This window comes from Nicotiana tomentosiformis, chromosome 12 (genome assembly GCF_000390325.3).
Source record: "Nicotiana tomentosiformis chromosome 12, ASM39032v3, whole genome shotgun sequence".
Lineage (NCBI taxonomy): Eukaryota > Viridiplantae > Streptophyta > Magnoliopsida > Solanales > Solanaceae > Nicotiana > Nicotiana tomentosiformis.
The window spans coordinates 123995511-124020867 of NC_090823.1; the positions used below are offsets into that span (position 1 = coordinate 123995511).

Consider the following 25357-nt stretch of genomic DNA (forward strand, 5'->3'; position numbering starts at 1 on the left):
CAACAAGACACTACGAAGGAGATGACTAATATTTAAAAAAAAGTGCAATAAATAAAAAGGGTTTAACGGGTAATTAATGGGTTAAAAAAAAGTCTTTTTAAAAAAAAATTGTTTGCTTCCCGTTAGGCGGAGGATATTTTAAAAAAGTTTGGCTAATGATAAGGGTAGATGTGGTCCAATAGTATAAAAGAAGCTAAATGTTAACAATATACCAAAGTAGAGGTGGTATATTTGACCCTTTTTCCTTGTAAATTTCATTTGTAAAGGGCCAAAAATAACAATTTGACCCGACCCACAACCCGGTTTCCCGTCAAAAACCCAGCTAAAGCCCTCGCGACTTGTAAAGACAATTTCACTGAAGCAGCAAACAATCAGTCTCCGAATTCGAATCACTGAATCATGTACGGCGGTGGTGAGTACCAGTTACTTCCTTTCTCGAGTGTAAAAAAATACTTCTATTTACGGCTTTAACATTTTTCTTATTATAAGCACAAGAATTCAGCGCGTTTTTTTGTTTGCATTTTTATTTTTTGGGTCTACAGATGAAGTATCAGCAATTGTGATAGATTTGGGTAGCCATACTTGCAAAGCTGGTTACGCTGGTGAAGATGCTCCCAAAGCCGTTTTCCCTTCTGTAAGTTATAAAGTTTTTGTCCTTTTTAGGTTGCAGATTAATAATGCAGCTTTCAGTAAGATGTTCCAAATCGTTCTTTCGGTCCAAAGTTCAAATTTTTCAAAAGCATAATTACAAAATAGTAGCCTTTTATAGTTACGTGTACCAGCATTTTAAAGGTTATATGCATTATCAGGTTATTTAATAGATAATTACAGGCAACTTTCACCTGTCTATAACAAGTTTGAGGTGGTAACCTCGAAAAGAAAAGTAAATAGCTTGTTACAACTGGTGAAATTGTGGAAATAATGTAAAATAATTTTACACTGATAGAGTGATAGTATATATAATTTAAATCCATGGAATTTTTGGGAAATGCAGCCTGAACACCAGATTTGACTGCTAAAGATGAAGCTTCTAAAGTTTAGAACTTTGGTCATAGGCAGCAACTTTGAGCTTTCATGGCATTTAAGATGCAATTGAGGTAAAAGTATAGGGTAGTAGTAAATATGGATTGACATGGCTTTAGCACGCTACTATTTGCCCGGCATTCAATTTTTATTATTATTTTGGGGATTAATGATTTTAATATAGATCATGAACTCTTCTTAATTATTTTTTGATTTTTCTTGAAGAAATTAGAATATTTAGAAATTAAACTCATTAACTAGAACACCAAAAGACTGAAATTGAGAGATTCAACCAACTTTCCCATCAGCATTTATAAAAATTATCAGGTATAATTTGAGAAAATTGGAAACTTTACATTGTTTTCTCATTTACATGGTGGAGAAACTTGAGGACTATTAGACTCAAGGGCTAGAGAATCCCATACCCCATGTGATGTTTTTTTTTTTCCTGGAGTGCATCAACGTGTGGATTATTTATTATCCAATAAATGCTTACGGTAGCTGTATGCTCTTTGTCAGGTCCTCAAGAACAATCCTTTCAAACAAATTTATACCTTCTTTTAGGTTGAATAGCTGTTGAATATGATTTGGGAATGGGATACTTGTAATGGATTTACGTGGGAGCTTTTACCACATTTAAATGCCAACTCTATGTTATTACCATGAGACCACTGTTATAGATTATCCTGCAAGGTCTTGTAGCTCTAACATATAAGTAGCTTCTGTGCTTGGGGATTTAATACAAGACTTACACATCTCAATCCGTTATGTTTTTTTTTTTTTGGGGTCATGGGGAAGCAATCTTGTAATTTGTAAATGCTTGCCCTTAATCTATGTCAAGTGTTTCCTTGGGCTAAAAGTCAAGCTACTACCAGAAGGTTTGGGTTCCTTGACTTGAAATATTTGGCTATCCACTGAAAGAGAGGAATCCATTTGCCATCTTTAGCTATTTAATTGCGGCATGTGGTTGATATGAATGTTATGGCCACTTGTGCTGCTATTGTAATATTTTTCCAGCTAAGCGGCTACTAGTAATATTGCAATGTGTTCTATTTACAATAAATGACTTATTATTCTTTTACTAAAAATGGATCTCAGTGTTCTATGTTTTGCTGTATGCATCCCATGTCAAGGTTTCTTTCTTTATTCCAAAGCCTGCTAATGGCTTTCTTCTATGCAACTCATGCACGAACAGATATCAAAGGAACCAAGAACAGATTGTCCATTCTCTATCAGTCTAATTATAAAGAAATGATTCAGTTCATCACACAGTTAATGGAGGTAAAATTGGTCAAGAAAACTAATGGTGCAGTAGATGAATACTGAGAAATACTTCTCTTACGTACTTATTGAAAAAAGAAGAAGAAATACTTCTCTTACGCATCTCAGAACTGGAAAGTATAAATGAAGCTGACCCACATATATGTGCTACCATTTCCTCTTTTAACCTTAAGAAAAACGAGAAAACATAGATGCCCCCAAGGCTAAGTTCAAGTGGCAAATGTTGTGGGACTTGTGGCTTAAGTCGCAGGTTCAAGCTCTGCGCCATGGGAACTAAAGCCAGGTATTTAAGTGGAGAAGATTAGAGGGGCGGGCCCATTATCCCGGAGTTTCGAAGGCAGCGATTGGTCATGTGAGTTGGCCCCAGATGGATTTCTCGGTCATTAAAAAAAGACAAAATATAAATGGCTTATCTTATTATATTGCTCATACCCACTTTTGGAGAATGTTGGTTCAATGAGAGAAGTCCCTAATTGCACTCAAGGGTGTAGCCTGGCTGTTAATGAAGTTAGAATGAACCATGAGAGAATGGGGTTCAAATCACAGTAGTATGATAGAAGTCCCTGATTGCACTCAAGGATGTAGCATGGAGGTTAATGAAAGTTAGGATGAACCATGATGGACTGGGGTTAAAATCACAGTAGAGGCAAAAAAGGTAGCTGATTTCTTTCCATCTGTTTACGCTTCGGTGGATAGTGTTACCCTACACCTTTGTTGGTGGGAGGTAGCAAGTAACCGATAGATTAGTCGAGTTACATGCAAGATGGTTCCGACACTGCCATTACAAAAAAATAGATTTCCTACTTAGTCTTGAACAATAAGATTTCTAGTGGAAGCAGCTCAAAATTTCCAGGAAACTTTATACATAAGATAGCTGCTGAGATAATCAGCAAGATCTCTTCTGTTATTTTCTTTTTATATAATCAATTATCTATAACTCTTGTTTTTTCAAGATTAGTTCAAATCCTTTCCTCATTATAGTTGGTGTCCTTTTGAATTCTTGAATATCCTTAGCAGGTTAGCCACTCACAAACTAACCCGCCTGGGTTGTGATGTCTATATCATTATTTATTTTCCTTCATATATGCTCATATTCAGTTTCTCTTTCAACTAGTCACCTACATTGTATTATTTCTGTGTAAAGTTGTCTTGATTTTATCATCTTTTAAAGATTGTTGGATCAGTTGATCAAATGGAAGTTGATTATCCTGATAATCCGGAGGATAATTCTGGATCTGCTCCTGACTCTAAATCAAAGGGTAAGCGGAGATTGTATGTTGGATCTCAAGCCTTGGGATTTCGCCGTGATCTCATGGAGGTCAGTTTGCAAGTTTATATAGAATTGCCTTGTGATGCCATTTCCTTATCTCTGCCATCTAAGATATTGCATTATCTTGGGCAGGTGCTATCGCCCATCAAAGATGGGATGGTTGTGGACTGGGATATTGTAGAGAACATATGGGACCATGCTTTCAGGTAATTGGCCCTTCCTTTCATTGATATGTTGAAACAATTTCCCATGTAACATTAGGGCAAGAATATTACTCTAAATATTTTCAACTTAGCTAAGTGGGGATTTTCAACTTGAAGCAATATGGCACAATTGCATGAGTATGCAGTATTATATTTCTCTGTCTCCAAATCTTATCCCAAAAAAAAGAAAGAAGAAGTCTACTACCCAGTTGCCAGGGATATTTGCAGCACAATATAGTTCGTGGATTTTCTTTCAGACTGCAAAGTGACTGTTTATATACAGCGGATAGTATGTAGTGGCATACGCTTTGCTTATTGTTGCATGGTCGTTCTGTGTATGTCACATCCTCCCCTCCTAGTCTGGGAGTACCCTGGAGACCCTCACCGAGGGATCTTACCACCTTAAGGTGATATACTGCTGATCTTGTTGCTCTGGCACGTTTGCTTTTGATTACCGAGTGCTATGAAACATATTGTAGAATTATTATGCGAGACAGACAAAATCTAAATAATTTCCTTTTAATCTCATTTAGTTTAGTTGATATTGGCCTATTTCACAATTTTCCTAATAGTTGAAAGGATAGTTTTAGGCAATTAACAATATCTAGGACATTGTAGAGTTTTTTTTTTTTTGATAAGGTGACATTGTAGAGTTTGTTGCAGGGTTGTTTTAAGCAATTATTCCTAATGGCCCTCCAGACCACCATTAGCTTTCAAGATTGGACTGCATTACTTTTTTCCCCTTCTTTTAGTTTTACTACTTGGATTACTGGCACTGTCCTCTTTTATACTATGTTGCTCGGAACCTTCAATTTCCGACGGCACTGGAGTCAACACGACAGGACAGACCGGTACAGTTACAGGGTTCGTACTGGGTTCTGTCAACATTCGGTGGATACTTTTACAAAGGAAAGGTGAAACTGAGAACCAAGAAGACAGAGATGAAGCACCAAGGAGAAGAGGAAAAAAACATAAAAGAACAGTTGGAGACATCATTTGAAGCCACCATTCAACTCAAACAGAGGAGTGCATGCTAGGGTTACTGTCTGCTGAAGCCGCCACTGAACTCAAAGGAGGAAATGCCCTAGGAGGGTATCTTTGCCAATTACTGGTGGACTGGGCCTTTACAAAAACACCTGGAAAAATGTATTCTACAAAAATACTGTGATTTAACTGGGTCACAAACTCAGTTCATTGTATATTAATAGACAAGATCCATAAGAACAACATTAATTGGGCTAACTTTGATCATTTAACACTACTTACAAATTATTATTCAACATAACTTAAATTTAATTATACAAAAATGGATTTTGGCGACAATTTATCTAAAAGTTGAGTTATTTTTCTATGTTCTAAATAACTAGTAATTGTTATGCATATTATATTTAAACATTTATTAGCTGTATCCCAGTATATGCACCCCTACTGTTATCCATATCCGGAATATTAGAATTTATGAGATGATGATCCGACCTCTAAATCCATACCTGTGTCAGACACTTGCACCCGTATCCGGGCAACATAGCTTTTGTATTAATGTAAATAATGCTGTATTAGTGATTCATCCCCAAAAAGGAACATGCTTATTCTACAGACACTGGCACTGTATTTTTGTAGATGGGGCTGCATTGTTTTTCACTTTCTTTGATCACTGAAAAATATCTGCTTTATATAAAGATGATGTTGTATTTACTTATAAAAAAAAATAAAATAAAAATAAAGATGATGTTATATTACTTATTCATTTTGAAGAAAGGTAAAAACTGTCTTCTTTATATGCTTTTCCTGCGACATCTTTTTTGCTTTTTCCTGTCCTTTGTCATTTGGTTAAGTTGATGCGGCTCTTAGACTGTTGAAAGAACCTTTTTCCCCTGCCTACTTACATTCACTTACAGGGAATGCTTACTGATCGATCCGAAGGAGCATCCAATGTTACTTGCAGAGCCCTGTTCGAACACTCAGCAGCAGAGGGAAAAGTGAGCAATCCAATCTGTCTTTTAGCAGTCTCATTACCTTACATTATTCTAAGAATCATGCCTTTTGTCTTTTGGGCCTTGTATAATTATTAGGTACAAGATTTCAAGCCTTTATTTTTCCTGAATATGCTAGTCATTTTATTTAATGAAACTCTTAACCTTTCTAATTTTTTTTTGCTGGCATATCTATTTTTGCGTCTTACGTTAATTCTGTTTTACAGAGATAAAGTTTCATTAGGAAGACTAGGAAAGTACAAGGACGAAGCATGCTCTTAAGTAAAAATTACGTATTTATTAATCCTGTAGGCCCTACGTCTTTGCTACTTCAAAGGGCAAACAATGAGCACTGCAGCAGCTTCCTGTCATATTAAAGTCATAAGCACCAAAAGCTTATTATAATTTAATGAGTAAACAATATATATCCCATGAATCAAACTAATCTTGTCCTCAGCTAAAAACAAAGAGAATAATTTAGCAGTCTGTGACTATACTGCATTTCTACCAGAAGGCACATCTAGCAGTGAGTGAAAGGAGGAAGAACAGCGAAACACAGTAAGAGGATTAGTTATTAGAAGGTCGTGGATATTCAATGGATGAATAAGAACCTGAGCGGCTGATACCAGTGATGTAGCACCAGAAAGGGAGTAGGGTGAAAGAGAAGGGGAAAATATGAGAAAGGGGAGAAGGAGAGAAGAATAAAGACAACAACAACAACAACAACAAACCCAGTAGTTTCCCAATGTACGCAGCCTTACCCCTACCCCTGGAAGGGCATATAGGCTGTTTCCGATAGACCCTCGGCGAGAGAAGAATAAAGAGAGGAGAGAAAAACTGAAAGAGAGAAAGAAGAATTGAAGAATCCGCAAAAGAGAGATTTTACAAGTAGTTCATCTGTAAATCTCTTTAGAGTGATTCTTGTAGCCTTGATTGAGCATTTTGATCTCTCAATATAGTCCTCTGAGCTTTCTGCACAGTTAAAGAACAGATTTGGGTCAAGTTTTTGGTCAAAGCTAGGTCCTTCCACTTTGACCTTTTCTGTGAGGTCATTGTAGCCCTCATAGCTTTGCCTGAAATTCCTATCATGGTTGTCTCTTAAGTGAGGATTGTCAAGTAGTGGCTGGTTTACTGATGAACTGCTCATTTGCCGCTGAATGGATCCCAAGTCCCAAGATAGAAACCTTACCTTGTTTAATGTGTAATACCCCTTGTTTAATGTGTAATACCTTGTGAAATTACTCTATTTGAAATGTTTCTTCCCCTTAACGAGAAGAGTCTACTGTGAAAAACTTTGTCCATCGTGAACTGGAATAAAGGAAAGAAGTTATTGTTCAAAGCTATAAATGAAGTTTAACTATTGAGGGAACATTATCATTTAAATGTTTTCTCTTAAGGCAATCTGGTGCCTGCATTATCATGTCATCTGAATGCAAACTGAAAATTACAGTGGACTGATCATATAATTGACAGGGCTGCAGAGATAATGTTTGAAAAGTACCAAGTTCCTGCATTGTTTTTGGCCAAAAATGCTGTAAGTGCCTTTCTCAATTCTTGAATTTTTAATTTGTGGCATCTTAACAGAACCTTCATTGTGCTGTTCAGTAGTGAAACTTTCACTTTTACCTGATTACGAAAAAGAAAAAAAAGAAAAAAGAAAAATACTGTATCTTCATAATGTTACAAGATCATTCCACTCCGGTTGCTAATTATCTCAGGATACTGTTACTGCTAGGTTCTCACATCTTTTGCATCAGGACGTGCGACTTCTTTGGTTGTTGACAGGTAGGAGCTTATTTACGTACTGGCTATCATCCTTGAATTGCTTCTTTGACTTGTCTTGTCAATAAAGTTCTTTTGCGGAGATATTTCACCTCCCAGCGATAATAGCATTCATTTTATCTGCATTGCGCGCTTCTGTACCTTCCCTTTTAGTGAATATAAATTATTGGAAAGATTTCATGATTTCTGATGCATGATGGCATATTAGTTTCAGTTTCTCTTCATCTCGAATTGTTAAGTTTCTACACATTTACATCAGTAGCAGTCTGGTTTGATTCATAACTGTATGATGAGCGAATGATGAAAAATTAGAGCTCTTCAAGTAGGTTAGCATCTTAACTTTTAAGAATCTTGTAAGAATTATGTTTGAGAATATGGAGATATGATATCAAACTTTATAATTATATTAAGGATATGTAAGAGTTGTAGTAATGATATAAAACTTTCGCTTAGATTAGGTGGATGGTATTTTGTATTTTTTATTCTTTTTCAATCTCTACTATTGCATAGTACACCCGTAATACTCTTCCATTTCAATCATCTTTATTTAATGCTATGTGATATCCCAACAACAACAAAAAACCCAGCTTAATCCCATATGTGGGGTCTGGGGAGGGTAGTGTGCAGCCTTACCCCTACCCTATAAAGGCAGAGAGGCTGTTTCCGATAGACCCTCGGCTTAAGGAACAATATAAATAAAGCAACAAGCAATAGCAGCAGTAATTTAATAAGGTAATGGAAGCGAGTGACATCACAAGTAATAAAGAACCAGGAATAAAAGAATACAAGAATAGTACTAGTACTACTGATAAACCTAGGAGAAACTCATAACTACCTGTCAACCTACCACCTTAATCCTCGACGTCCACACACCTTCCTATCGTGAGTCATGTCCTCGGTAAGGTGAAGCAATGACATGTCCTGCTTAATCACCTCTCCCCAATACTTCTTTGGCCTACCCCTGCCTTTTTTCAAGTCCACCATGGTCAATCTCTCACACCTCCTGACCGGAGCATCTATGTCTCTCCTCTTCACATGCCCAAACCATCGCAACCTCGATTCCGGCACCTTGTCCTCCACAGAGGCCACTCCCCACCTTGTCCCTAATAACTTCATTCCTAATCTTGTCTTTCCTGGTATGTCCGCACATCCATCTCAACATCCTCATTTCAGCTACGTTCATCTTCTGGACATGGAACTTCTTGACGGGCCAACACTTAGTTCCGTACAACATAGTCAGTCTAACCACCACCCGGTAGAACTTGCCCTTAATTCTAGGCGGCACATTCTTATCGCATAAAACCCCCAAAGCTAGCCTCCATCTCATCCACCCCGCTCCAATGCGATTGGTAACATCCTTGTCAATCTCCCCGTTGCCTTGGATTATAGACCCAAGATACAGACTATCTCTTTTGGGAATGACTTGAGTATCAATCTTCACTTCCACTTTTGCTTATTGCATCTTTTCTTAATAGTAACTTTTGCTACACTCACAAAGTTAGATACGCAGGAGTATAACAGGAAAGATATGAAGGTTAGACAGATCTCAATAGAGGTTTGGAACTGCCTTGTAAGGGTTGTAGAGGTTTGGTTTAGTATGATGTATCATTATCAAATTGTTCAATGTTGTATTAAGGAGTAGAAAGATACCAAAATAGTGTTTAAGTTAAATTGGCTATTGGTTAGACACCTCACACCAGGACCACAAATGAAATTCTTCAATAATTAAGAAGCTAAATTTGCTATTATTGTTGAAATGTGTGCACTACCTTATCTAAGAGTTTATGGTGTTAAAGAAGGCACACTCTATTTGTTTAGCTCTACAAGTATTTTCCCTAGCAAAGAGAGCTATACAAAGATGTTGTTCTCTGGAATGCTCATCCATGCAATCAACTATACATCAAAAGTCATCCAATCATTTATACAAAATTGAAGCTCAAGTTACCAGTTCTGGAATATTTTGCTTTATATTTTGAAGCTGGTGAAGGAGTGGTTTGCATTTTTCTATGTCCTCGGATCTGCTGACTATTTTCTTTTCAAGTTATAGCTGTTTCTATTTAGGAGACTGAATGCATGTGTACTCTTTTTGTTACTCTACCTTGTTAACTGCTATGAATCTAGCAGTTTCTGCTTGCATCTTTTCTCTGTTGCTCATTGGATATTGCTAAAAGAGCTGTTCTTGAACTAATACAGTGGTGGAGGATCGACTACTGTTGCTCCTGTTCATGATGGATATGTTCTTCAAAAGGTATCCCTCAACAAAGAGCAACTGCCTTAGTGTTTTCCCTTTTCTTTCCTGATGACTGTAGTGTCTTCACTTAATTAAGAGTTTAACATATGATCACTTTTACCTATTTACTTGAGCTATCTATTGTAAAATATACTACTTCCAGTTTGAAATATGACCTCTTTTCCTTTTCTTTCTTATGGAATTCTTTTATTCAATTCCTAGCATTAGCAGAGCTCCTACTTAACAAACAGAGATCTCCATTAATGTTTGTACTTCTGACATGCGTCTGGGAATTGTTTAATGGCACTGAAGCAAATGAATTTGTTCCCGAATCTGCTAACCTCCCCTTCTCACTCTCAAAAATAAAATTAAAATAAAAAAGAAGAAATATCTGTTATCTTGTTGTACTTCCCTCATGGTAATAACTGAGGGCCTCAAATTGTATCTCGCTAGAATTTCTTTAAGAAAAATCATATAATGGTTTGGCTGGCATGTTTCCGTCGAGTAGATGTGTTAACTGACTATTCATTCATAGAATATTCCTTGCTGTTTTCTAAATTGTAAGCCAGAGTAAAGAATAAATCAAGTCCAGGATATGGATTTTAAGGTGGAAAAGCTAATTAATCAATGCAGGATTGATCATGTACTTTAGATGTTGAAGATGGCAGGCACTCAAGATGAAAATTTTAGATGTTTATTTTGTCTATGGGAGGTGGAAGGAGGAAAAGGATTTCATGTTTAGTTGCATCATCCCTCCTCGTTGCTTGGGGAGACAGGGTCTAAGTTGCTGGCGCACTTGTACAATCTTTCTTTTATATTTTGAAGGATGGGAAAATATTAGTGGCTATGGATGTTAAATCTTCAACACATGGTCTGTGCATTGTTGTCCAACTTCTCAAAGTTATGTTTTTGGTTTCGTTGAACATATATTCTATGTTTCTTTATTTTGATTACAGGCGGTTGCTACATCTCCTATTGGGGGAGAAATTCTTACCGATTGCTTGATAAAAAGTTTGGAACAGAAAGGCATTACGGTTAGTTATTTATTGTCAGTTTCCCCCCTTAAGACATGATTTCATACACAATGATCTGCCTTATCTTGAAACAAACTTTTCTTTTCCTTTTTCTCATTATTCTTCTAGATAAAACCTCGGTACTCATTCAAGCGGAAGGAGATCCGTCCAGGAGAATTTCAGGTAACACACCTTTGTTTTAGTGCCATAACCAATCTGATTGGTTAATCCTCACCTAAATGTAATTTTTAAGTATCTTGGTTTATATTTCTTCATTACTATCTTTTTAAGCTTTGTTCACCATTAATCTTCTGATGTTTTGTCGAATTTCTTGATCACATTTATGCTTTGTTTCACAGACAGTAGACCTTGACTTCCCTGATACAACAGAGAGTTACAAACTGTATTGCCAGGTTAGTCATTATTAGCATTTCCTTTCTTCAGTTGTTATTTCTCTTAGCTGCTCAGTCTTGTTCTGTTTGTGCAGAGAGCGATTGCAAGTGACATAAAAGAATGCGTCTCACGAGCCCCAGATACTCCATATGATGGTTTGTTTCTCCTCTTAACTATTATATTCTTATACTCCTTTTGACTCATGGACTCTGTTGTTTATTATCCCTAGAAGATACAAATGTATCTAAATATGAGAAGGCAGTTCTCCAAATAACTTGCTTCCACTCCCAATTGAATGCCCACTTTTATTTTTTGAGGTTCAATTTTGGAAACAGTTACTTCGTCCTGCGAAATTTAATTGAGATACTATAAAAACTTATCATAAACTTTTAAAATGCAATTGGTATAAAAAAAAACTGTTTTGACTCTCAAACAGGAAAATGAGTTACTTTAGTTGGGTCAAGATACTATAATGAACAAAAGCAGCTTCTGCCATAGATCCTTATCTAGCATAGGTATTAAATACTATGTTGTTTCCTCTTCCCTCATCCAACTCTGCCCTGAAAAACTATGAATCATCTAACATCCAAGGCAGGAGAAATTTACAGGGAATTGAATCTTGACCTAAGTGTAGTGAAAGGATATTAACTTTGAAGATATTGCCAACATTCTATTATGTCTTGACAGAAATAACAGTTGTTTCTTTTGTAATCCCTCAGCTATAATGTACCCTTATCTAAAAGGAAACAGAAGAAGGGAAAGGGAACAAAAGTAACTATCCTCATCCAACAAAATGTCACTGATATATTTTGGCCATAGTCTTAGACCTTTTAGTATATATTGTTGCTTACGTTGGCAGTTGACAGAAGAAGGAAAAAGGAAAAAAGTAATCTTCCTCATCTAACAAAATGTCACTGATATCTTTGGCAATAGTCTTAGACCTTTTATTATATATACTATGCTCATCATGGCAGTTGAGATTGCTTCAAGTTCCAGTGATACTATATTCTTGTTGTTTTCATATGCTTTTTTTCTTTGGTGTTGTTCTATATGTAGTATTTTCTTTTTTTGAAGTTTGAAAGTAATATGCTGCTACTCTATTTCTTGCAGACAGTTCATATTCAAACATTCCAACGACGTCTTATGAGCTACCTGACGGGCAGTAAGTGTTGTAGTCTTCCTCTGTTTCATTGGAGAATGAGTGATTGAGTTTCCTTAGATCTTTGGTTGAAGATCTAAATGCAAAAATCGGAACCCCTTTTATTTCTTGGTTTGTAGTTTTACTCTTTCTTGGTATAACTAGAAGCCCCATGGTAGTGGTTTTCGGTCCTAGATGATTAGACCTCAGCCGTTCAGAGTTGCTGCCTGTTACCTATTTTGATTAACCTATGCCTTCTCAAAAACATGTGAATCTCTTTCCTTAATTGGCTGAGTCCATCATTTAAACAATGTCAAGCCGAAGATAACATTCTGTATAAGTTTGTATTAATTGAATTTGATGTGACATCTTTATACTTTTTCATATGACTCAAATATCTAGCAATGTCAAATATAGTAACTCAATTCAATTCTCTTACTCTCTGCAAAAAAATCAATTAAGTCAATTAGATTGGAATTGGGGGATATTCCTTTGTATGGTTAAAATTAAGTTTCATATGCCTTCTATTTTTTTGTTTTGCATGATGAAACAGAACGATAGAAGTCGGAGCGGATAGATTCAAGATTCCTGATATTATTTTCAATCCATCATTAGTTCAGGTTGGTATTTCTTAGCGTCCTAATTTTCGGGTTTCTTGTTCTGTTCTCTTATCTAGTGGGAGTCATGGTCTCATGGATGTATGTGAGCAGTTGTTTTGTGCGCGACTTTCATCTTCTTCTGTGCATGATTCTGTATTTTTAATTATCTTAAGATGTTGAATCTGTAATGCTTCTTGCCCTGCCTCCCCGCTGTCGTATTTTTCACTTTTTATGTATTGATCCTTCAGAAGTTGGGTATACTTATAGCTGAAGCAGTCCTTGGTATGATCTGCAAGGTCCTATCTTTGCATTGCAATGGTTAGAACTATATTTCAAGAATTATATTGATGGTAAATGAGGATAATGGACCTGGCTGTGCTAATTTACACACCTCCAGTACTGCTCACACAATTTGGTTCGATATTACCTTTTTAACTTTGCATCTCATTTCCTTGCATTTCAAGGTTCAACAAAGTTTATAGAATTTCAGGTCATAAATTAGTGGGATGTTTCTGGGGTGACAGTTTATTATGCCATGATCTCTACCTTTGAGATTCAGATTTAGTTGTTGAATTGTCAAAGATATGTATTATTTGAGATATCAGTCTCTAATGATTTTTAATAAAGTATTTTTTTTGTGTTCTTTTCTGTATACTATCATAAGTTGTCAGATGTAAGACAGAACATTCTGTCTGCTTAAGCATACCTATTATCTGGAGAATCTGTCATCTTGCCTTCTCAGGCTAGCCGCTTCAGATTTTCTGGTTTATCTAGTATTTTACTTTGGTGTTTTTCTTTCTGGCGTGTCACAGACTATCCCCGGTATGGAAAGTTTTGCTGAGACTGCTGCTTCTCTTCGTGGTCTACCACAAATGGTTGGTCCTTTCTCCCTTTACTTTGCTCAAATAGATAATATCAGTTGACATTCGTCCTTCAAATTTTGTTCCTCTTTCACATTTCCTTTGTCGTTTGGTGTAGTAATTTACTCAAAATTTTCAGGTTATCGAGAGCATTAACAAGTGCGATGTGGATATCCGAAGAGAACTTTTTAGTAGTATATTGGTAAAGCCATCAATGCTTCTTGTAATCTCTTTAAATATGAGGCTGAAGTTTCCTTTTTGCGCACTTCCTTGTAGTTGCTTTTAACATTTAAATACTTGTGAAGATCATTTTATAAAAGTCAATTCTTTTAAATTCCCATTTTCACATTGTAAGCACTGAAACTGAGAGGACGCTTTCCTTCAGGAGAAAAAAAATGGAAATTGCATGACAAAGTGATTTTAATTTTTCTAACCGGATGATGCTCCTTATGACTTTGTAGATAAAAATTATATAAAGAACAATATGAAAATTCAATGGCAGATTAGAGCCAGTGCTTTTCAAATTTATCATTGGATTAAGTCCCACATCTACCTACCACGAGCATATGGATTTCCGAAGACTACTTATATTTTGCCTGTTTGAATATGAAACTTTGGATGAGATTTTAGTTTGATTCACTGCTTAATACAGCTTGCTGGGGGAACAGCATCGATGCAGCAACTCAAAGAACGGCTGGAAAAGGACTTGCTAGAGGTGCCGTTTCCCATTTGACTCTAACTATGCCCGTCTCCCCTTTCATGCACTTGTTCGAATTCAAGGACAGCAGTCTTATCTTTTCTCCTTAGCTTGAATACCTAATTCCATATCTCGTTTGCGCTTTTTTCCAGGAGTCTCCCCAAGCAGCGAGAGTCAAAGTGCTGGCTAGTGGAAATGCTACAGAAAGGAGATTCAGGTTAAACTATTACTCTGTAGTTCTCATTTCATCTTTCTCAGCCTCTCTTCACGGTGATAGTTCCTTTAGATGTTGAGTGTTTAAAGTAAAGTTAGAAGCTTTCAACTGTCTACGGTGTGTACTGAACTTACTTTTCTCATCTACATGCAGCATTTCGATTTGGGTTTCCTCTGATATTTGCTACTTCTAAGTTTAAAGCTGACAGCATATAACTGAAGCATTTTGCTCAGTAAAATTTCAAGTACTATTGGCATATCCTTTTTTCTCCTTTTCAACAACAAAAAATCCAGTGTAATCCCACAAGTGGGGTATGGGGAGGGTAAACATATAAATGCAGATTTCCCCTTTCCCTATATAAATGCAGATTTGAGAAAACAGTAAACATACTTTTTTTGTTGACTGCTTTTAATAAAATCTTGAAATGCTAGTTTGAAGAAGATATATCTGTTCATCCATAAATAATGGTTTGCATTTAGCAATTAGGAGAGGGTTTCTTTACACAATTCTGATCTAACAAAGGCGTTGTGCAGTGTTTGGATAGGGGGCAGCATATTGGCATCTCTTGGTTCCTTTCAACAAATGTGGTTTTCGAAGTCTGAGTAAGTTCTGCATGTTTCTTTGAAACCAATGCTACTTTTGACAAGCAAGAGCACTCCTTGTTTCTGTTTCCTTTAAAACAGCTCTTCCTACGCCACATAACTACAGTGGTTTTTAATGAGCACACCTCTTCATTATGCTAATGACAGGTACGAAGAGCACGGGGCATCTTACGTTCAAAGAAAATGTCCTTAAGATGATTTCTTACCGTTCTGTTATATTTTGCGGAAAGCACTGTATTTATTTGATTAGCATCAAGCAAAGATGTTTTTCCAAGTGGACTTGCTCTGCTCAAGTCTTGTACCAATGTACATCCATATCGGACTTGCACCGTTGACTAACGTTGTAGGAATCAGAGTGACTTTCTATTTGTATTAGGCTGTTAGCTGTACCACTACTGAAGCTGTTCAATGAAAATGCTAGATTAAACACCTTGTGCTAATTGCTAAGACCTTGTTTGACAACTAAGTGGGTAAAGAGTAAAGACCCCTTTGTAACACTTGGAAGTTCACCGAGTGAACACGGACGATGGGTCAATCATGCTGATTCTTATGCCTATAGGTTGAAAACTGGCTACTTCAAGTGATGAAGCAAGAAGTTCTAGCAAGTCCAATCAAAAGGTAAAATGATTATATGATATCTCAGACAAAAGTTAAAGCCTGTTTGGCTAAACTTTTAAAATCAGCTTATTTCGAAAAGTGATTTTTTCGATATTGTTTTTCAAAAAAGTACTTTTTGTGAGTGTGTTTGGCCAAACTTTTAAAAAGTGCTTTTAAATATATTTTTCAAAGAAGTAACTTTTGTAGAGAAGTTATTTTTTGTGCTTCTCAAAATTGCTTCTACTCAAAAACGCTTTTTTCTTTTTAAAAGTTTGTCCAAACATTTAACTTTTAGAAAAAAGTGCTTGACAAAAAATAAAAAAAAGGAGCTCGGCCAAATAGGCTATTAGTCTCGTTCACTTTTTTTAGGATGCAATGTGTATTGTGATCACTTGTTGGGTCGAACTTTCTCTAGAGGAAGAAACAGAAAACGTTAGGTGGTTTCGGCATGAGAGATCCACAGCCAATATGATCAAGATCTTGCTTACAGACAATAAAAAAAAATTGGTTAAAAAGAATTTCGTAAATTCTCATTTTACTGTGTTGGGTTGGTCACAATCCAATTGACGCTTACAGCATCTCCATTGATATGAAAATGTTTAGCTAATATTCAACAAATTAGAAAAAGGATAACTTTCTTATATTTCCAACCTTTATCGTCGTTTGTGGTCATTCGTCATTACTTGGGGAAAATTACAAACAAGAATCTCATATATTAAACATATTCGTCATTTGTAGCCTTTCTCATGCTCATGTACTTCCTATCAATTTCAACATATTCTCATCTTCTCGACATATAATTCTTTTTCCATGCAATTAAGCTATAGCTAGAAAAAGTTATATGCCTAATGGTCTCAAAGATTGTAGGGCAACAATTACTTTTAGCCCAGCCAAAATTATTTACATTTAGTAGCCGTAAAAGTGTATAGAATTTATTTTTTATTAATAATATACAGAAGAGAGAGAGCGTATGTATAATGTATATTTTTTCGGCTATTATCTTGAGAGTGATTATATAGTGTCATATTTTTTCAAAATTATACACTATGATTCGACTTATAATCTAGAGGAGCTTAGATGCTCAAATGAGCCGATTATTTTCCGGATCGTGATAGCGTAATTTAGGAGAAATAACACCATGTAGTTGTTTTGAACACCTCTATTTAGAACATATTTAGTAAAATTAACCCAATTTTGACAAAGAGGTTTGAAGTTTGTCAAACGTTAGATCACTACACTTTTTTGGCAATATGAAGTTACACTATTAAGGTTTATCCAATTTTGGCAAACGTTAGATCACTACACTTTTTTTTCTCCTTAAAACCTTTATATCAACTTAAGTTATCGGGTTTAAAGTTTAGAACTTATTGATAGTTTACAATTGATTTAGAGGCGGTTAAACTTTAAATTTTTCGTAAATATTGACTATTCTTTAAATAGGGGCCTAAAACGGATTATTTGTGCACTTCCCCTCTGTAATTAAAGGAAAGGAGGTGACCTTTTGGTCATTCCAGGTTAATCTAGGGAGTGCTTTCGCAATTTAAAACATATTTACACACATTTGCGTATCTTTTTTTAGGAATAAATAAATAAAAAGGTACACGCGTAGTCAGTAGGCATAGGACTTTGAAAGCGATAGTCATTTACTGTATCCGACAAGGAACTGCCACGTTGCATTTAAGAGAAAATAAACGGACTTCATCTGACTCCGACCCTTTTCTCCTCTCTCTCTCTCTCTCTCTCCATTTGCATATTTGCATTTGAGAGAAATAGTAAATTTGTTTGGGTAGATTCTGCTCTCATATTGTTGCCATTACCAAATTAGTTATCGCAACTAAATGCAACGGCTCGTTGACCACGTCCTTGCTGTTACCAAAGAGTATGTTCCTTCTTTATATTTGTATATATAATAAGTATATGCCATGCCTAATACAGATTATAAATATTCGAATTAATGTGCATAAAACATGGATGTCTATTTTCTTTCTCAATCTTTCTGCACCTGTAATTTAGCTCCTTTATTTTTGTGAATTTTGAAGGTGCTAGTTCAGGTGACAAGTAAAATGGTCATTTTGGAGTTAATTGTTTTTTAGGTTGGGGGTTAGGGGGTGAGGAGTTAGTTGCCGAATTTTGGAAAATTTAGGGAAGAACAATGTAGCAATTTTAACTACTTTCTTTCTGAGGTTTTTTGGCAGTATTAGCTAGGTCAATTGCTGGATCAATTGTGTGTATGCATAATGACAAATGCATCTCCATTCAGGCATCTGGATCAATGTGTGTGGGAGAATTCCTCTCTTTTTTTTCCCTCTGTTTTGATGTCTTTTAACATCATGTAAAAAAGTTGATATTGATAAGCATTGGTACGCAGCAAACTATCAGAACTGACAGAACAACTATTGATCAAGTGATGGTCTTCTAGAGAGTGTATATGCCCCCCCCCCCCCCCCAAAGAAAAAAAAGGTTGGGGGGGGGGAGGGGAGAGAGAAAAATTAGACCTGTTACTTGCACAAGGAATAGAATTATGATGACACCAATTTGGTGATATGTTATTATAGAAGAATGCCAAAGTGATGTCTTGTTTATCACTGCTAACGGTATACGACTATACAAGCGTCAATTCATTTGTTGCTAATTGAATCATGCAACATGAGGTAAACGCATAATTACGGTAAAGTTCATAAAACTCAATTAACAAAGGAGTGGTTTCAGGATAAGATTGAATTGTGTGAAGTTTCTGAGTTTGACCGTCTGACCAATGAGAGAGGAGTTTGCAGTTACAGAGTGTTGAAGACTAGGAGTTATAGAGAGTACCAGGCAGATGTAAGAGAAAATTGACATTGGTCCCTATATGTTGAAAAAAGAGCCCTTTATAGTTTATATCACTGGACCATGATGGTCTTTTTAGTAAACCTGGAGGATGTGTATTGTTTTTATTGCTTTACCTGGTAGCATAAATGAATGAACTAGGTTAATCACTTACAATAAGAAGGATACACTTACCATAGAGAAAAGGCGGAACTAGGGAAGATATCATTATTAACTATATCAAAAGAAGACATTTTCGGCGTATTCAAGGTTGTCACAACATTATATCCTGTTATAAGTTGGCAGCTGAAGCTTTGCTATTGACATTGTAGGATGTGTATTTATTATTTAAGATATGAAACCATGAGCTTCGGATATACTCTTGCTCACTCACCTGGTGGGAAAGAAGTTGTATACGAGTAATGTCTTTGTATGTTAATCTCTGTAATCTCTCTATTGGCTGTTACTGCTCAGCAAATAACTAGCTCCAACTAAAAGTGACCGATGTCTGCACGAAACAAGCCTTTAGCTGGTTTTATTTAGTTCTTGACACAATTCAAGTAACCGAACTAATGGTGAAAGTACGTAAGACGCAATCTTGGCCAATATGGACATGCATTCGAAGTGGATAGGCTTGGCTATCATCACCTATGTTAACATTCCTTTTTAGCAGGATAAATGAGAGATAGTGCCAAAATTTTTGTGTTGTAAATGAAAGTATTTCTTCTGAGGATAGCCATTTAGTTACGCCACTAAGACATAGTAACTGCCTATCTTATCTAAAGGACGTTTAACTGTTTAGAATGTTTAACTCGAGATCCTTGCGGTTACCGTCATGCTGTTTTATGTGTGTAGTTTTGTCTCTTAACCTCCTTCAGAAATTTGCTGGGATGGATGAATTATTTGATTTTTATATATCTTTCTTCATTCTCTCAGGTCAGTTAAGACATTCACTTATGAGTCACTGAACAATGTTGTGAGGTTGATTAATGGGATGGCAGCACTATTATTGACAATATTGCCAGGGAACTCTTCTATTCTTGAAGGTATTCATGGTTGGGAGCTTCGCCCAACATTTCGTGGACCTAGGCTTCCACGATGGATGGAAAAGTATGTTTCCTCTTTCCCATGTTTTTAAATTCAGAAAACTTGCTTTTTCTCAGGCTATGCATTGACAGATGTGTTATTTTCATCTCCTCTATTTTCCAGTATGTCAAAAATGTAATAAAATCTTACTACCCTTTTCGTATGTTTAATAACTGTGAATTGTGTTAACATATTCCTTGGTGATCACAGTGGCGTCTCATCCTTTAACCAATTCATCCATGAGCTTTCTATTGATTCCAATGCCTCCTCAAGTGTCGAGTGCTCATCACCGGAAGAAGATGGCGATGAAAACATTTGTCCTACATCTCCTCTGTTACGAAGTTCTCGAGCATCTAGAGTGAGCAGTTTTACCAGGCAGAGCAGCCACTGGGTACATTTGCTCGGATACATCTTCTCATGGTTCTTTTTTCCTGTTAAATTTATGTTGGGCATACCTTTGTATCTGTGTGGTCCAAGTAGAAGCAGTGGAGCCTCTAGTACGTCTGTGAGCCTTCAGCCTTCCAATGTACAAGCTACCAAGAGATTACAGTCACTGAGGGACCACTTTGTCCAACGTACCACTGACAGAAGGCGAGGCATAGTTGAGGTTTGGCATGTTTACTTTTCTCCTCATATAGTATCAATCTGCTAAGCCTGAATCCAGAACTAGTTGAAGTGGGCTTAGCTCTCATGAATCATACGTATGATGTATGTATTTAGATCCATTTCGCTTTTTGGATGAACATGTTGGGGTTTTCGTTCACATTACATATTGTGCTCATCTTTTCGGTTTGGGGCTGGAGTAAGGGGCAATATACGGGCTTTTTCGGTTTGACAGCTTGTTGGTCATTTAAGTAATCATCTTATTGCTCTTTTGCACTTCCATTAGGCCATTACAACTTTTATGAAAATGACTGGTCTGATTTTGTTTTATGTAGGATCTCCATCTAGCAATTGAGATCATCATCGAGGCTGTCTTTGGATTTGTTCACAAGGCAGCACATTGTTTTCTTTCACCAATAGTCACATTTATGAAAGTGGTGAAATGGTTCTTTTCTTATATGAGTGGTCGTGAGGATGTTTCTGCTGATGGTTCAGGTGTATCTGTACCTGTGGATACTCTTTCAGAGAATGATCCTATGCCTAAGGAACGACAGACAAGCTTTTATCATTCCCTTAATACAGATGCTAGGACGTGTCAAGATGTCATAACAGAGCTTGGGTATGGCATTTTGGTTTGATTCCGCCGCTTCACAAATCTGACATGCGTGTTTCCTTGGATAGAGATGTTTCCAAACAGATAACAAGCTCAAATAAATTTTAATTTTATGCTTAGTGAAGGCGTCGTCAGTGATAAATGGATCTTCCTATTGCCGTCTTTTAATTTGTTTTCCCTTTTAAGTAAGTCGTTGTTGTTCAGTGAAGACAAGATATTCTTTTATACAGTCCTCTTTCGTTTCTCCTCTGCTTTAGGAAATAGGGTTGTCTTTGTTGTTCAGGGTACTGCATTGTTCTTTACAGAGTTGAAGCATGGGTTTTCAACAGGAACTCTTGGATTCCTAACTAAGCAGTTGATATTTTCACAAAAAATATGGCATTACACATTTATTCTCAGCATGACTCCTTTCTGTTGTAGGTACCCATATGAAGCTCTTCGTGTGGTAACTAACGATGGATATATTCTTCTTTTGGAGAGAATTCCAAGGTTTAGATTCCTGTTTACCATCGCTGTCTCTTTGTATCCAGAGCTTTTAGGTGGATGCATGTTTATGAATGTTTGACGTGTTGATTTTAATCTGATGTTGCAGACGTGATGCTCGGAAAGTTGTTTATCTGCAACATGGGGTTTTTGATTCATCCATGGGGTGAGCCATACATCTACCTGAACTCTTCGTGTCACATTTGCTTTTGTGTGTATATTGTTATACTTGTCTAAATTGGGGATTGCAATGACCAGTGATGTATATCGCGTCGACAGATTGTTAAGTTGTCCTTTCAGGTCCTTCAGGTCTGTAACTAGTATAACTAGATGAAGTTCTGGAAGGCATACTAATCAATTCGCTGCAAGAATTTTCGAAGCGATATGTTGTTGGATCTGGGACGTGTATATGATAAGCAACAGTTTGAAGAGCCATGTCTTCTCTTTTCCTTTTTTTTTTTCCCTTTGTTGCTTCTAATATTATATTTAATAATTTGGCTAGCAAGAGCATCTGTGAGTAGGTCAAACATTGCGTTGCATTATGTGCTTATTGGTTCTGCTGGAATAGTGGACTAGGACTATGAACGTTGGAAATTCAGTACTCCACTTCTTAATTAAATTTTGTTACTGACAAAGTTTGACTGATCTTGAAAGCAAGATACTTTTGCTTGAACTTGCTTCTGCATAAGCGCGGTATTGCAAATTTTACTTTTGAAGATGGTGTATATTCTGCAGTAGCCCGTGGAAAATTCTGAGCTCTGTTATTTGTGGGGAAAGTTGATTAAATTGTCTGAGCATGATATCAACAATTATCTTTTACTTTGATCTTGTGGATCATGAACCTTGTACCTTGCGGAAGTATCCCATCCAATTCGCTAGAAAACTGACCAGTGCATCTCTTTGTCAATGTATATGTTCTAGATTTCTTTGAGGCATAACAATCTTTCCGTTCTTAGTTGTTTTTCCTCCTTTTGTTGCTAAAAGAGTTGTTTGATCGGTTATAATTGTAGCCTATGTAGATAATTTAGTACATCTTGCATCTTAAACGTTTGCCTGACTTTACAGTTGGGTATCAAATGGAGTTGTTGGTTCTCCTGCATTTGCAGCCTATGATCAAGGTTTGTCCTTCAATCTTGTGAGCCAACGTTTAAGGTGTAAAATACTGCGGTTATTGCTGTACCGAGATATTCAGCTGTATATACTCTTCTCTATTGTTTTCAGGGTACGATGTTTTCCTTGGAAATTTTCGTGGACTGGTTTCAAGAGAACATGTTGACAGCAATATATCCTCAAGACAGTAAGTGTACAACTTCATGCAGCTCCCAATCTCTTTGTCGAAATGGTATTGATTTCGAAATTATTTGCCATTGTCTTTGAGGATACTTTTAATTTCCGTATGTGGCATGTGCATTTAGGTACTGGCAGTATTCCATAAACGAGCACGGGTCACAGGATATACCTGCAATGATAGCAAAGATCCATGAAATAAAAGTTTCTGAATTGAAAACTAGCCAAGCAGGTCTTGAAAAAGAGTGTGACAGTGATCAACCTTATGAACTCTGTGCGATTTCCCATAGTTTGGGTGGAGCTGCTATTCTGATGTATGTCATAACACAGCGGATTTGGGAAAAACCTCATAGGCTTTCAAGATTGATTTTGTTATCACCTGCTGGCTTCCATCACGATTCGAATCCTGTATTCACGGTGATGGAGTACTTATTCCTAATATTATCTCCTTTACTGATGCCCTTTGTGCCAGCTTTCTATATACCCACTTGGTTTTTCCGCATGTTGGTCAACAAGTTGGCGCGGGACTTCCATAACTTACCTGCAGTTGGAGGTCTTGTTCAAACCCTGATAAGCTATGGGGTTGGTGGCGACAGTTCAAACTGGATTGGAGCTTTAGGGTTACCACACTACAATATGAATGATATGCCAGCTGTTTCATTTCGTGTGGCACTCCACATGGCACAGATCAAACATGGTCGTAAGTTCATCATGTTTGACTATGGGAGTGCAGCTGCAAACATGGAAGTCTACGGTTCCCCTCAGCCTTTGGATTTGGGAGAGTACTATTTTCTTATTGATATTCCTGTAGATCTTGTTGCTGGGCAGAAGGACAAGGTCATTAGGCCATCCATGGTTAGGAAACATTATGAGCTGATGACTGATGCAGGTGTAGAGGTATCATATAATGAGTTTGAGTACGCACATTTGGATTTTACATTTTCTCATCGCGAAGAACTACTGGCATACGTTATGTCCCGCTTAACATTAGGACATTCGACAAAACAACCAACTGATGGGAAAAAATCATTAAGGCATCGGAGAAATGAGGGACAACCGGGCAGCCATTAAGGTGTAATGCTGCAAAAGCCTGAGACACTAGTTTTTTTGGGGGTGCTTCAGGCTGTTTTATATAGCTGTGCAAACATTCTAGGATAGATATGTGAAATCTAGGAAACATAGTATCTCTATGTTAATCCCTCTGTGTTTTTCCAACGGGCAGGGGATGTTTTTAGTCCAATGAAGTGGATGTCTTCTCCTATGTATATTCTCTTATATGTTGTAATAGAATTATCTCAGGTGAAGATTTGTAGTCCTGAGAAGTAGATGTTTGTCCTATGCATGTTATTTTTTGTGTTGTAGGATCAGAGTTTTTGCAATAATTGTTGTAGGGAGTCATTATGGATTAGTCTGAGGTTCTTTAAATTTGATTCCAGTTGGCCATCTCCCTTGTAAAGCTGAGGACTCGTGCATTTTATACGTGTATGCCCTAAAACTTGTAAAAAATGTACGGAAATGAGTTGAGAAGGTATATATTCAAGATTGAGCAATCTCATCTAGGAAAAACTAAGGACAATCAATAGCCACACAATACACCATACAATTCATAGCTCAAAACCAATTACAAGGGCTAGCAATTGCAACTAAATAATCAGCGCCGCCTAATCTTCAATTCCTTTTACGTTTATAAAAAATTTCCTTTTAGGTTTTAGGATTTTTTATTTGTTTGTTATGACACACGGAAAATTATTGACTTTTTAAGTTTCGAACGCTTTCATCTCCTTTTATGTTTCGGATTTCTTTTTTTTTTTTTTTGGATAAAATTTGAGCACTTTCACCTCTTCAACTTTCAAACTCTTCCTATTACACATACATTATATTTTTTTTTATCTTTTACTAAGAGCCTAAATTTTTTATTGATCTAATCTAAAAAATATATGATATTGCATAAGCAAAAATACTCATGATATAAGAAGAAAAAGAAGAAGGTGATGTATACCTTGTACACACAATATACACATTTTACACTAGTATAAAGTGTGTACACTTTTTATACATCATAAAATAATATATACGCTTCTTATGCATTGCAGAATAATATATATACTTTTTATACATCGTAGAACTATATATATATATATATATATATATATATACTTTGGATACTCTAAAACGCTTAGAATACATTGAAGATATTATAAGGGTACACCAAAAAATATCGGATACACTTTATATACAAAATTTATACAATGTATTAGTGTATATACAATTTCATCTCATTTTTTTTGCTCACCAAAAATAACCCAAAGACTGAAAAACTTCTCATAGTTGAAATTGTATAAAGTATATATATATATATATATATATATATATTGTATAATCAATGCACATTGTATAAAAACTCAAAGTGTATATAGATACATGGATTATACATAAAGATACACTAAATATACATTTATTGTACATGGAATACACTAATTATACATCTCTATACAAAGACCTTTAGAATCCATGGAAGAAGAAGAAGAAGATAGCAGCAACAACCACCTGCACAAATACACTTCACCTTTTACTTCTTCCTAGGAAATGCACATAAATTCATCCC

General features: G+C 36.3%; 2 protein-coding genes across 4 annotated transcripts; both read left to right on the forward strand.

The window, feature by feature from the left end:
* The first annotated feature begins 270 nt into the window (after positions 1–270).
* LOC104105504 (actin-related protein 4) lies at positions 271–15718 on the forward strand. Of its 2 annotated transcripts, XM_009613823.4 has the most exons (20): positions 271–412; positions 543–634; positions 3476–3622; positions 3707–3780; positions 5676–5756; positions 7224–7284; positions 7486–7535; positions 9726–9780; positions 10719–10796; positions 10905–10958; positions 11135–11188; positions 11263–11323; positions 12279–12330; positions 12860–12926; positions 13718–13780; positions 13905–13967; positions 14418–14480; positions 14615–14679; positions 15210–15278; positions 15426–15718. In XM_009613823.4, exons 1-20 carry the CDS (start codon positions 400–402, stop codon positions 15469–15471), a joined length of 1308 nt encoding a protein of 435 aa, XP_009612118.1. In that variant the 5' UTR covers positions 271–399; the 3' UTR covers positions 15472–15718. The 2 variants fall into 2 exon arrangements, with proteins under 2 accessions (XP_009612118.1, XP_009612119.1); XM_009613824.4 differs by lacking the exons at positions 10719–10796; positions 10905–10958; positions 11135–11188; ... (7 more) ...; positions 15210–15278; positions 15426–15718 and adding an exon at positions 10396–10510.
* Positions 15719–17587: 1869 nt separating this feature from the next.
* Positions 17588–24208, forward strand: LOC104105503 (uncharacterized). 2 transcript variants are annotated; one of them, XM_009613822.4, is made up of 9 exons: positions 17588–17754; positions 19617–19790; positions 19977–20373; positions 20705–20988; positions 21403–21471; positions 21575–21631; positions 22531–22583; positions 22687–22762; positions 22881–24208. In XM_009613822.4, exons 1-9 carry the CDS (start codon positions 17714–17716, stop codon positions 23821–23823), a joined length of 2094 nt encoding a protein of 697 aa, XP_009612117.1. In that variant the 5' UTR covers positions 17588–17713; the 3' UTR covers positions 23824–24208. The 2 variants fall into 2 exon arrangements, with proteins under 2 accessions (XP_009612117.1, XP_033514390.1); XM_033658499.2 differs by lacking the exon at positions 17588–17754 and adding an exon at positions 17985–18149.
* The last annotated feature ends 1149 nt before the right edge of the window (positions 24209–25357 follow it).